The sequence below is a fragment of the Nothobranchius furzeri genome, chromosome 15 (assembly GCF_043380555.1).
Source record: "Nothobranchius furzeri strain GRZ-AD chromosome 15, NfurGRZ-RIMD1, whole genome shotgun sequence".
Taxonomy (NCBI): Eukaryota; Metazoa; Chordata; class Actinopteri; order Cyprinodontiformes; family Nothobranchiidae; genus Nothobranchius; species Nothobranchius furzeri.
The window spans coordinates 47129592-47140732 of record NC_091755.1 but is presented as its reverse complement, the minus strand read 5'-3'; the positions used below and the strand labels follow the sequence as shown (position 1 = coordinate 47140732).

The 11141-nt window shown below is 45.3% G+C and overlaps 3 protein-coding genes across 6 annotated transcripts; 2 read left to right on the top strand and 1 right to left on the bottom strand.

The window, feature by feature from the left end:
* Nucleotides 1-2142: 2142 nt before the first annotated feature.
* uxt (ubiquitously-expressed, prefoldin-like chaperone) lies at nt 2143-4602 on the bottom strand. The gene is made up of 6 exons (XM_015968807.3): nt 4339-4602; nt 3617-3698; nt 3113-3180; nt 2867-2974; nt 2640-2703; nt 2143-2374 (listed from the first exon to the last, which is right to left on the bottom strand). Exons 1-6 carry the CDS (start codon nt 4422-4424, stop codon nt 2312-2314), a joined length of 471 nt encoding a protein of 156 aa, XP_015824293.1. The 5' UTR covers nt 4425-4602; the 3' UTR covers nt 2143-2311.
* Nucleotides 4013-8034, top strand: cdk20 (cyclin dependent kinase 20). Of its 3 annotated transcripts, none has more exons than XM_054746262.2 (9): nt 4013-4035; nt 5551-5660; nt 5752-5865; nt 6295-6483; nt 6684-6805; nt 7036-7098; nt 7216-7339; nt 7522-7677; nt 7762-8034. In XM_054746262.2, exons 2-9 carry the CDS (start codon nt 5586-5588, stop codon nt 7951-7953), a joined length of 1035 nt encoding a protein of 344 aa, XP_054602237.2. In that variant the 5' UTR covers nt 4013-4035; nt 5551-5585; the 3' UTR covers nt 7954-8034. The 3 variants fall into 3 exon arrangements, with proteins under 3 accessions (XP_054602237.2, XP_054602236.2, XP_070401048.1); XM_054746261.2 differs by lacking the exon at nt 4013-4035 and adding an exon at nt 4965-5429; XM_070544947.1 differs by lacking the exon at nt 4013-4035 and adding an exon at nt 4965-5470.
* Nucleotides 8035-8169: 135 nt separating this feature from the next.
* On the top strand, nt 8170-11141 carry LOC107391484 (transcription factor GATA-3). 2 transcript variants are annotated; one of them, XM_015968806.3, is made up of 5 exons: nt 8170-8567; nt 8908-9157; nt 9672-9802; nt 9906-10031; nt 10119-11141. In XM_015968806.3, the coding sequence occupies exons 1-5, from the start codon at nt 8484-8486 to the stop codon at nt 10197-10199; spliced, it is 672 nt and encodes a 223-aa protein (XP_015824292.3). In that variant the 5' UTR covers nt 8170-8483; the 3' UTR covers nt 10200-11141. The 2 variants fall into 2 exon arrangements, with proteins under 2 accessions (XP_015824292.3, XP_015824291.3); XM_015968805.3 differs by having other exon boundaries at nt 8908-9190.

The following is an 11141-nucleotide window of genomic DNA, read 5'->3' as shown; positions in this document are numbered from 1 at the left end:
AATCACAATTCTAACAAATATAGGGTTGAAAGGTCCCACTTTGCATGTAACGAGTGTCATGTCATGTATTAGTTTTATCTTTTAAATAATTACTGAAATTAATTAACTTCGTACCGTATTAAAACATTTTGAGCAACCCCTAGTGGTTGGACTTTAGGCCACGCCCCTTCACTGTTAACAAATGGGCCATTCCTCTGATAAATGAACAAATCTGAGTTATAGTTTCCAGGAGTTTACACCTATCGACTAACGTTCTGCTGTTATTCCCAATATTTAGCTGCAACTATTAAACGCTTACAACCACCATGGCTGGTGCAGGTGAGAAGACGGGAGCTGTGATTTTTTAAGGAATGATTCTAGCTCCAATCCAGGTCTGGAACTGTTTGAAAAACTCAACACGTTGTTCAGACCAGGTGCTGATCCAGTCACAGATTAACAGATCTATCCAGATGGGAATTATTCAGTACAATTTGGGATTGCGCCCTTCAAACTACATTCAGGCTCTCTGGGAGAGGAAATCACACCGAAGAACCAACTGACCCGACGGGACTCCACACTGGCAAACATGTCTTATTGCTCACAAAACATTGGTAAACCCCTGGTTAGAGCAGATGTTAGTGAGCAGGGAACCCCAAAAACGTCTCTCAAAACCAACTCCATCAGAATGATTCAAACGTGACTTTTAGGCTTTTATTTTGAAGAGAAATTGTTGCACACTGTTTTGGATTTCCAGGTTTTCTTTAAACTTGATGGAGTGCTGTTTCTGCGGTAACAGGATGGAGACGTCATCGCTGCAATATATGATGTCAATTATTGCTGCTGCCGAAGAGCCGCAGAGCAAGGTATTGAGCCTTTTCAAAATAAGACCACATCTCGTTGAAGGACGAAAATAAAACCCAGAAACGAGAAGGATGAAGCAGCATTCATGTGAGGCTCATCAGAGGAACATCTGGGCCACGTCTGCTCCTCACCCATCACATCACATCTGGGCAGAAGTTCAACCCAGGAAGGAATAAATGAATGGATAAATAAATTATTCAATTAAATAATCCCCCCTCAAACGAAACACCTCTAAAATAAATATTTATGAAGACCGTAAAAGAAGACATTTTATTATGAAAGGAATAGCATTATAATTTCAAGCGTTCAAATTATTTTATAACATGAAAGTAAATTAATAACAAGTGAAAAGTTTAGAAAATCAGACTTTTTAAAATTCCAAAACCAGGAAGATATGAACTCTATAAGCAAAGATGAAGCAAACTTGATGAATGTCAGACACATCATCACAAATAACATTAATAATAATAATATTAGTCATTGCTGCTGTTGTTGTGCAGGTAGAGGTACTTATCAGAATAAAAGGACTCATTCCCAGACGTGTTTCTGTGTTTCAGGGAAATAAAAGCTGGATTCTGGATCCGAGCAGCAAACTGAACACAAAAGATGCTCCTTTCTTTCTCTGATTCAGTTTCAAGAGTCTCTCAGCACCTCTATTCGGCAGCTCGTTGTCATGGAAACAGGCTCTGCGTCGTCGAGCTTCTGTGCGAGCAGCTGATATTCATCACACCGGATGAAGGTCGTGAAAGCTGACGAGCTCGTGCAGCTGACCACCCGTCAGCCTCACAGAGCTAACACGTGCTGGTCACGCATGACTCTTCGAGCACGTTCCCGTTCTTCCAACGCAACAAACCCGCTAAACGTCTCAGCGTTCCTCAGGAACATTCCGACAAATTCCTTTCAAAAGTTTATATTTGGTTTTGAGAGACAAATAAACCATAACACCGGGAAAAGATCTTAAAAATAACAAAAAAAGTTCACTTTAAATCTAAATCAGCTTGTTCAAAAAGACAAATAACACTTTTTAGGTCTAAAAATATTATTTATTATAAGAAGAATGTGTGAATGATTTTATTCATCAGGAAATGAAATGTTGGCAAATAAACAACCAACAACTTTTACCCATTTAAGCCTAAAATATATGATATTATTTTATTACAATAAATCCCAGAAAGAACTAAAGTAGAACTACATCCAATAAAAAATATACACAAAAACTAAAGTTTGACATAAATAAAACAAATCCAAACTAAAAACCTCATTATTAATAAAATATGAATGAAAAAATGAAAATACATGAACTTCAGTTTAGTATTTTAATCAGGAAAGACTCATGACTGCTGTGATGTTCTTCAAACATCTGAGGAGACCTTCGTCCTGCTGTCCACAAAGCTCCTCCCAGGAAGAGGAGTTTCCTCCTCCCCCGGAGGTCCAGCCCCAGCAGCACCTGCTGCCCAGAACCAGGAAAAGTCTAGAAGACGTCTCTTCTTTGGCTCTCGGGAAGGTCGGTGAGTCCCTGCAGCTCCCGCAAACCCTGAAGGCAGAGGAAGAAGATAGCAGCCAATCAGACACCTCATCTGGAGGATCAGGGTTCTCCGTGGTTCCACGATGAACACATCTGATTTTAGAGGAGAACGTCCCTCTCCATCAGCACCAACTCACCTCGACGCTACCGGACCGGCTCTACTTCAGATCTTACCGAGTCTCTGACTCGCTTTGACTTATAGAAGATCAAACACTCAGCAGAAAAACTCAAATCAAATATTAAAGAGCTTCAGATCATAGACATAATAACTGACCTCAAGGACCATGCGGATGTTGGCTTTTATTTTGGCGGCGTCTTTAGTGAGTTGCTCTGTGAAGCTGCAAAACAAGCGTTAGCATGGTTAGCATCTTTGGTTCCGAACATTGAGCTAACACAGCACTCGTTCAAACTCCCTCAACTTTATTTAGAACTAGATCTCAGCTCGACAAAAATGAGACGTGTGACAAAAAGTTTGTGTTGTCACGGCAACACAGAGCTCACACTGTCAGCTGACTCGTCTTCTTGGTGATGAACTGCAGAGCTTCATCGTGGGTCATTTCCACGAAGAACCCGAAACCGACCGCCACGAAGATCCTGGACGAGTCGTCTCTGTCCAAAGGAGGGGAACAACGGGTCAGAACCGGGACCAAACACAACCAAACTGCTCAGAACCAGAACCAAACATCTAAAAGAGGTTAAATGTCTGTGGAGGGAGGAGCTGGACACTCTAGAGAGACAGACACTCACACTTGAGCCTGAACATAGAAGCTGCAGCCCAGATCGACGTCTGTCTTCAGCTGCTGGGACTCCGCCTCCTGCAAGAACACGGAGTGACATAACCGCAACGTCATCATCATGATATAAACATATATAAATATATACACACACACAAAATTCTATCACAAACAAACAGGCGTTTCTGATTGACAGCACGAGGCCTAAAGAGCTCAGGTTACTGGTCTGTTGTTGGATCGGGCCTGAACAGAACTCCTGATCCAGAACACACAGCTCCGCTGGATTTTCATCAGCAGTTAAAAGGTTTCCAGAGATTAAAACATGGCGGATGTTAGCTGAAAATATTTCAAACAACTGAAAAAAATCCTAGAGGAGGCCCTATGATCCTCCCAGAGTGATGCCTCCCTCCTTAAAATCTCTCTCTCTCTCTCTCTCTCACACACACACACACACATACACACACACACACACACGCACGCACGCACACACACACACACACACACACACACACACTACCTGCAGACTCTGGATCGTGTTCTTCAGCTGCAGGTACTGGGAGATCTTCTCATAAACCTGGTCTCTCTGCTCCAACACCTTCCTGTCAAACAGAACACCTTCATCAGTGTGTGTGTGTGTGTGTGTGTGTGTGTGTGTGTGTGAGGTGTCAAAATAGAGTATTTGAAATGAGTTTGCAATCATTTTCTGACTGTTCTATTGGATAAGAACCACACCAGGGATCCGTGGTTCTCCAGGACCCACTCTCTGGTTCTCCTTCACTGGATCTTTTTGGTTGGTTCTGATTCCACAGACCAGAACATCATCCGACTCTGTGGACTCACCACCGCAGTTTGACTTTTGTTCTGGTCGCTCAGATGAAGCGTCAACTTCTCTAGCCGGATAGACCCCGCCCTCTGGGGGGCTGCCATGGTAACCAGGTACCAGTCACTGGTCATAGTGATTGTCACAAATGTGTTTAATACAACTTTATGATTTACGTTTAAAGAACTTAACCTGTACTATAATGATCGTGTCTGTAGAGACATAAACATCGCATCAAAACTTAACCGGAAACTGCTTAGATTCATCAGAACCCAGCACCAACTTTTATTTACCTGCTTCAAGCTAGAGCTACCAACCCTGCCCTAACTAAACCAGGATCTGTGAAACTACTCAGAATTCAAAACCAAACAGAGGAGCAGAGCTGAGAAACTAAATCAACTATACGAGTTAAATCGTACCGTAAATCTCTCTTCAGAACCTCGTTGATGAACGTTTCGTACTGCAGAACCTTCCGGTCCACGTTTTCAGCGACAGGTTCCTCCATGCAGCTTTTCAGATTAATAACAACAATAATAACTTCATGCGGATTAATTCAGTTCAGATGAATTTCTGCTCAATGTAAATTAACCGTTTCGGACACAAAAACGTGCCGTTAGCACAGCTAGCATGCCAAGCTAGCATGTAAATAATTCTTTACACCGGAACTAAATCATTGAGTGCCCCCAAATTTTCAAAATAAAGCATGTAGACATAAAACAGATAGATGCATTAGACGAAGACGCTCCAGACTGATTATATATATATATATATATATATATATATATATATATATATATATATATCAAGACTCAAGACAACTTTATTAGTCCCCGAGGGGCAATTCGAGACAGCATTGTGAAGCAGCCGGCACTAAAATCTCTAAATTCTAAAAACACATCCAAATTACACATTTGTAAAACCCATAAAACCTATATACACATTCATGTCATAACCCCATACATATATATTTATATATATATATATATATATATATATATAATTTATTTATTTAATTTTCACTTCTGACTGACATGTGAGTCTTTTCTAGCTGATTTGGATCTGTGTCGTGACTTCCGTTGTCACGTGACCGTAGCTAACGCAGCTCTTGTCTGAAACAAAACGTTTTCAAACGTTTCAGGCCCGAAAACCGGATCTCCTCGCCGCGCTTTCAGGCTTGAACGACTATCAGGAAACATTTCTGCTCGAATTGAAATTATTTCGACGGTTTCATTAAGCCATAGGAGCTAACTTAGCTTAGTGGTGACGTTACCATGGCAACACGAGTTAGCATCCTCTGTAAAATTCGGATCCAATTGAAATCGAGCTGATTTATGTATAATCTCAGAACCCGAATAAAACTTACGACCTTTATTTCAGTTATCGTTCCGTAATATTTCAGAAACGTTGGTGTTTTATTGAACTGAAACGCGCAAAATCGTAAACGGCGTCTTTTGTACACGGAGCTTTGTTTCCGGTCTGAATTCTGGCTCCTGTCGGTCAGCTGGAGGAGGTAAAAGAAGCTCTGGGAGGTGTTTTCTTTCTCAAAAAGAGGTCACCTATATCTTATTTAGTTTAATGTTACAGCTTGAAGTTTTAATGTGGAATCAGATGAAAAATTGGTCTTCCTGCAGAAATCAGCAGACCGGATCAGGTTCTTGTCCCAGACATGGAGCAGTACAGCATCCAGGGTCGGATCGGAGAAGGAGCTCACGGCATTGTGTTCAAGGCCAAACACATTGAGGTACCGATAGCAAAAGATCCAGCCTCTGGGTCTGGTTCCAGGTGCAGAGCAGTTCCTCCTCAGAATGTTCGTCTTGTGCCTTTTCTCTCAGACAGGAGAGACGGTGGCTCTGAAGAAAGTGGCTCTGAGGAGGCTGGAAGACGGCATCCCGAACCAGGCTCTGAGGGAGATCAAGGCCCTGCAGGAGATTGAGGACAACCAGTATGTGAGTGTCCCTCCAGCTGCTTCTGCCCAGTTCAGAGGACAGCGAGGTGTCAGACCTGATGCTACTGAAATGCCACAAACTGGTGTTCGTGATGGTGTCAGAACCACAGTCCTGAATCCACCTGATCTGCAGGCCATTCCTCACAAAGCTATTTGCCAAATTAACAGATTTCCATGATTTTACGTTCTCTATTCCTCCTTCTGAGGAGACGAGGAGGAGCATCACAGAGATCTGGGGGGCTGGTAAGTGCCTGGTTGCCCAGATCTGCTGTTGGTTTTAAGTCTGAGCAGAAATCTGGTTCCATTACAGCACCACACCTGGTGGACCCTCGGTGCTCAGCTTCAGCTGCTTTGATAAAAAAAACCTGCAGATGTTTTGTTGGGAATGATTCAATCTTCCTTTTGGGAACGTTGTCCTGAACTCTTCCAGGTTGTGAAGCTGAAGGACGTCTTTCCCCACGGGACGGGCTTTGTTCTGGTCTTTGACTTCATGCTGTCGGACCTCTCTGAGGTCATCAGGAACCACCAGCGACCTCTGACCCCGGCACAGGTCAAGGGGTACATGATGATGCTGCTAAAGGGCGTGGCCTTCCTGCATCGCAATAACATCATGCACCGGGTGAGTGCACTGCTCACACACACGCACACACACACACACACACACACACACACACACACACACACACACACACACACACACACACACACACACACACACACACACACACAGTCCACGGCCCATAAGGGTTTGTGATTCTGGTTCTGGTGTGTGTGTGTGTGTGTGTGTGTGTGTGTGTGTGTGTGTGTGTGTGTGTGTAGGACCTGAAGCCAGCTAACCTGCTCATCAGCTCCTCGGGTCACCTAAAGATCGCCGATTTCGGTCTCGCCAGGCTGTTCAGCGATCAAGGCGAGAGGCTTTACAGCCACCAGGTGGCCACCAGGTAAGCACAAGCTCCGCCCCTTTTTCACAGCTCGGTCACACAAAAAATTTGTTGATTGAAGATGAAAATTAAAATTTTTGATCTGCAGGAAATAGAGAAAAAAATTGTTTTGTCTTGTGTGTGTGTGTGTGTGTGTGTATGTGTGTGTGTGTGTGTGTGTGTGTGTGTGTGTGTGTGTGTGTGTGTGTATGTGTGTGTGTGTGTGTGTGTGTGTGTGTGTGTGTTTTCAGGTGGTACCGAGCTCCTGAGCTGCTCTACGGAGCCCGGAAGTACGATGAAGGAGTGGATCTGTGGTGAGAGTGAAACCCTGCTGCTGGTGCTATTGCTGCCTTGCTCAGGGGCTGAGTCCACAGTGACAGTGCTGTGAGCTGAGCAGCAGAGGGCAGCGCTCACGCCTCTCTGTGTTTCAGGGCTGTCGGGTGTATTTTCGGGGAGCTGCTGAACTCGTCTCCTCTGTTTCCTGGAGAAAACGACATCGAGCAGCTGTGTTGCGTCCTCAGAGTTCTGGGAACGCCGACCCGGGACAGCTGGCCTGTAAGACATGTCCCATATAACAGTTACTCCCAACAGAACCAGGTCTGCAGGCTCCCATCGTCCGTTGGCTCAGGGTCCACCATACCAGATACGATGTAGACAAGCTGCACTTTTGTTGGTTGGCTCTAACGGCGTCAGCTGCCAGGTGAGACTAGAACCGGGTTTTTGTTCTCCATCTGCAGGAGATCGCTGAGCTTCCAGATTACAATAAAATCACCTTCAAGGAGAATCCAGCCATCCCATTGGAGGAGATTGTTCCAGACACGCCCCCTCAGGCCATCGACCTGCTGTACAGGTTCCTGGTGTACCCGTCCAGACAGCGCTGTTCCGCCAAACAGGTAGGACTCGTGCAGAGGACGTAGCAAAGGGACAGGTGTACCTGATCAGTAACTGATGGTGATGTTTGGCTCCTCCCCCTGCAGGCTCTTCTTCATCCATATTTCTTCACCCCTCCTCTTCCTGCTCACCACTCGGAGCTTCCCATTCCTCACAGGGGGGGCCACCCCCCTCGCCAGCGTCATCAGGCTCCGCCCACTGATTTCTCTTTAGACATGCCCCTGCAGAAGAGCGTGGTGGACCCTTTGCTGCTGCAGCCTCACGCCTCCTGTCTCTGAAACAGACGAGTCTGAACTTTTGCATTTAACCGAAGTGAAGAAGAAGAATAAACATTTCTATTTAAGACCTGGAAAATTTTATTGCCGTTTCTTGTTCTTCCTGTCTGTTTACACATGCGTGTGTTCTGGGTCTGATCTGGGAGCTCCTCTCAGTGAGGAGGAGGAACAGGTGGTGGATCTCCTCACCTGATCTCTAATCATCAGAACAACAGAACTTCAGCTCCTCGTTCCTTTGGTTCTGATCCAGATCTTCCTTGTTTCTGTAGTAAAACCGATCTTGTAACAAAGAGCTGATTCGGATCATAAAAAACCTGAAAACGTGGGCTAAGGGTTTGTGGGAGGAGCCAGACTACCCCTCCTTCTCCTGATGCCCCTCCTCTTCCTCCTGGTGACCCCCAACCCCTTCCCCAGAGCAGACTCGTCTTCATTCAGGGGAAAAACCTCGAACCCTGAGCAGATCTGAGTTTCCTCTGAAAGCTCCTCAGACGTCAGAGAGGGCTCTCGCTCCGTCTTCTCGGATCAACGGGAACATGGCCGACTATTCCCTGGCAGCTGACTGGTCCACAACTTTTCTGGACACCGGGTGTGAAACATCATCGGGTTTCATTGCAAAGGTCAGAGTCTAAAACATACTTTGTTCTGCTGATGTTGTTTTAACCAAACATGAACTGGACAGAGCAGGATCTGCTGAAGAGCCTGGGATCTTCTGGAGAGCGGCGGACGCTCCTTTCTCTGTGGAGGCCTCAGCTGTCTTGTTCTCCTGTTTGTCTTTTACCTTTTGTGGAGTTCTTTACCTCCATCTGCTGCATTTCCCCACAATAAACAATATTTCTGTTTAAAAAATGTCTAAAATGTTATTCAGGCTCGAACGTCAGTGGAACCTAAAATCCATTTTATTCTGAAGCAAACAGGAAACCTGCTGCATCAGGTTTGTGTTTCTGGTCTCTCTTCCAGGTTGGCTCCGCCCCTTCAGAATCACTCCTCCAGTCTCGCTGCCAGCTGCCAGCTGATACCAGCTTGCCGCTCCTGGATCGCTCTCCCTGGTTGGAAGATCTCAGCTGTCAGTCATTCAGCTCTGCCTACATCCTGCCGCCTCCCTCGCCATCCTTACACGAGCTGGCTCCACCCCCCAAATCACTTACCTGTTCAGCACCTGGATTAGGCAGTTTCTATGGCAACCCGTTCACTCCTCCGTCCTCTGCAGGTGATTGGACGTCACCTGCCAGGTGTCCCCCAGGTGACTGTTTTCCTGTCATGTTTTCTTCGCCCCTCTAGGGGTTAAAGGGGACAAAGAATCTAAACCAACATGTTCTTGTTGTTTGTGAGTAAAGACCGCTCTGCTGGTCAAAAGCAGCTCGCCAAAGAGTCAAATCCGTGCGTGACCTACTTTTTATGTAAATGAGAAAGTTTTAAAAAGCCAGAGAAAAGCTTCTTTTCTGAGAAACCTCTCATAGAAACGTCCTAATGTGGAGCCCTTCCTCCAGTCTCCAGTGCCTGAGGCCTCTGGTTCAAACTAACCAATCAGGAAGCAGCTCTTTTCACAGCGAGGCTGGTTTAGGGTTAGAGTGAATCAGGGCTTCTGGGACAGGTGAACATTTATTCTGCTTCTTAGAGATTCAAAGCCTTGTTCGTGTGTGTGTGTGTGTGTGTGTGTGTGTGTGTGTGTGTGTGTGTGTGTGTGTGTGTGTGTGTGTGTGTGTGTGTGTGTGTGTGTGTAGAGCAGCGAGAGTGTGTTAGCTGCAGGATGAACAGCGCCTCCCTGTGGAGAAGTGAACACCTGTGTTACACCTGCAGCCTCCACCAGCAGGAGGACCACGATGCACCGCTGTTGAAACCAAAGAGGAGATCTGTGAGATCGCCTGCAAATACACAATACACACAAATAAGTACTCACACATAACACACACGGATACACTCTGTGTTTGCTCATGAGAGGGTCTCTGTGGTTCCAGACGGTGACGAGGAGGAGCAGAACTCGTTGTTCAAACTGTGAGACGGAAAACACGAGTCTGTGGAGAAGGAGCGCTGCTGGAGAACCCGTCTGCAACGCCTGTGGGCTGTACTACAAACTACACCAGGTACTCGCTACGTCCTGTGAGCCAGAGTTACTACAGGTACTAATACTGTAGTACTCTGTGTTCTGGTACTGACTTCGCTGTCTGCAGGTCCGAAGGCCTCTGATCTTAAAGAGAGAAGAAATCCAGACCAGAAATCGTAAGGTGACCAGCAAGAGGAAGATGAAGTAGTGAGTCGACCAATCAGATACTAGCTCCTCCCTGTGGAGAGGGGGGTGTATCTATATCTATCACCGTGGCAACAGACTCCATCAAATCTGCTCCAGGTCCATTTTCCTCCTGATGAGTTCAGTCCAACTCGTTCTCATCAACATGCGGACGAGTCGATGTCAGAACAGATTTATGTTTCAGACTCGGGCCGCTGACGCGTGTCGTCTTCTACTTCCTTGATGAACACTTGCTGCATCATTTTATCTGCGGTTGCCATGGTGACTCCAAGCATCAGGGTTCCATTGATGATGGCGTGTTTAATACCATGAACCACCGCCGACCCTCTTCCAGCTGCCTCCACCTCGTCACTCTCAGTTTATTCTTCAATCCCAGCTGAGTCCAGATGTTTTTGTCTCAGGTTTTTCCAGATGTTCAGGTCCTGCAGGTTCTTCAGTCTGAAAAGAACTTTTGTTTATAAATCAGAAATAAATGTTTTTGATGAGACAAGAGCCTTCAGAAGGTATCAGCTGTTGTTTGTTTATTTCTTCATAAACACAAACATGTTTGTGAACTCAATGTTCTCTCATTGAAGAAGAAGAAGAAAATATCATGTCTATAGCACCTCTCAAGATAAAAATCACGAGGCGCTTCACAAAAACAAAAATGTAAAAATATAAAAAAGAATTTAGAAAATGTTTAAAAAGATATTTAAAATGAGCAAAAATAGACAATTGTGATTAAAAATGTTAAGAAAGAGAGAGAGTGAACAGGAAAGAGGGAAACCAATGGATCCTGAGGAAGGTGGAATAGGTGGGGAGAGCAGAATAAAGAGAGAGAGGTGAAGAAGGTCATACAAAAGCCAGCTTGAACAAGTGAGTCTTCAGCTGCTTTTTAAAGGAGACCACTGAGTCCACTGATCTCAGGCTCAGGGGGAGAGAGGTCCAGAGTCTGGGGGCCGCAGCA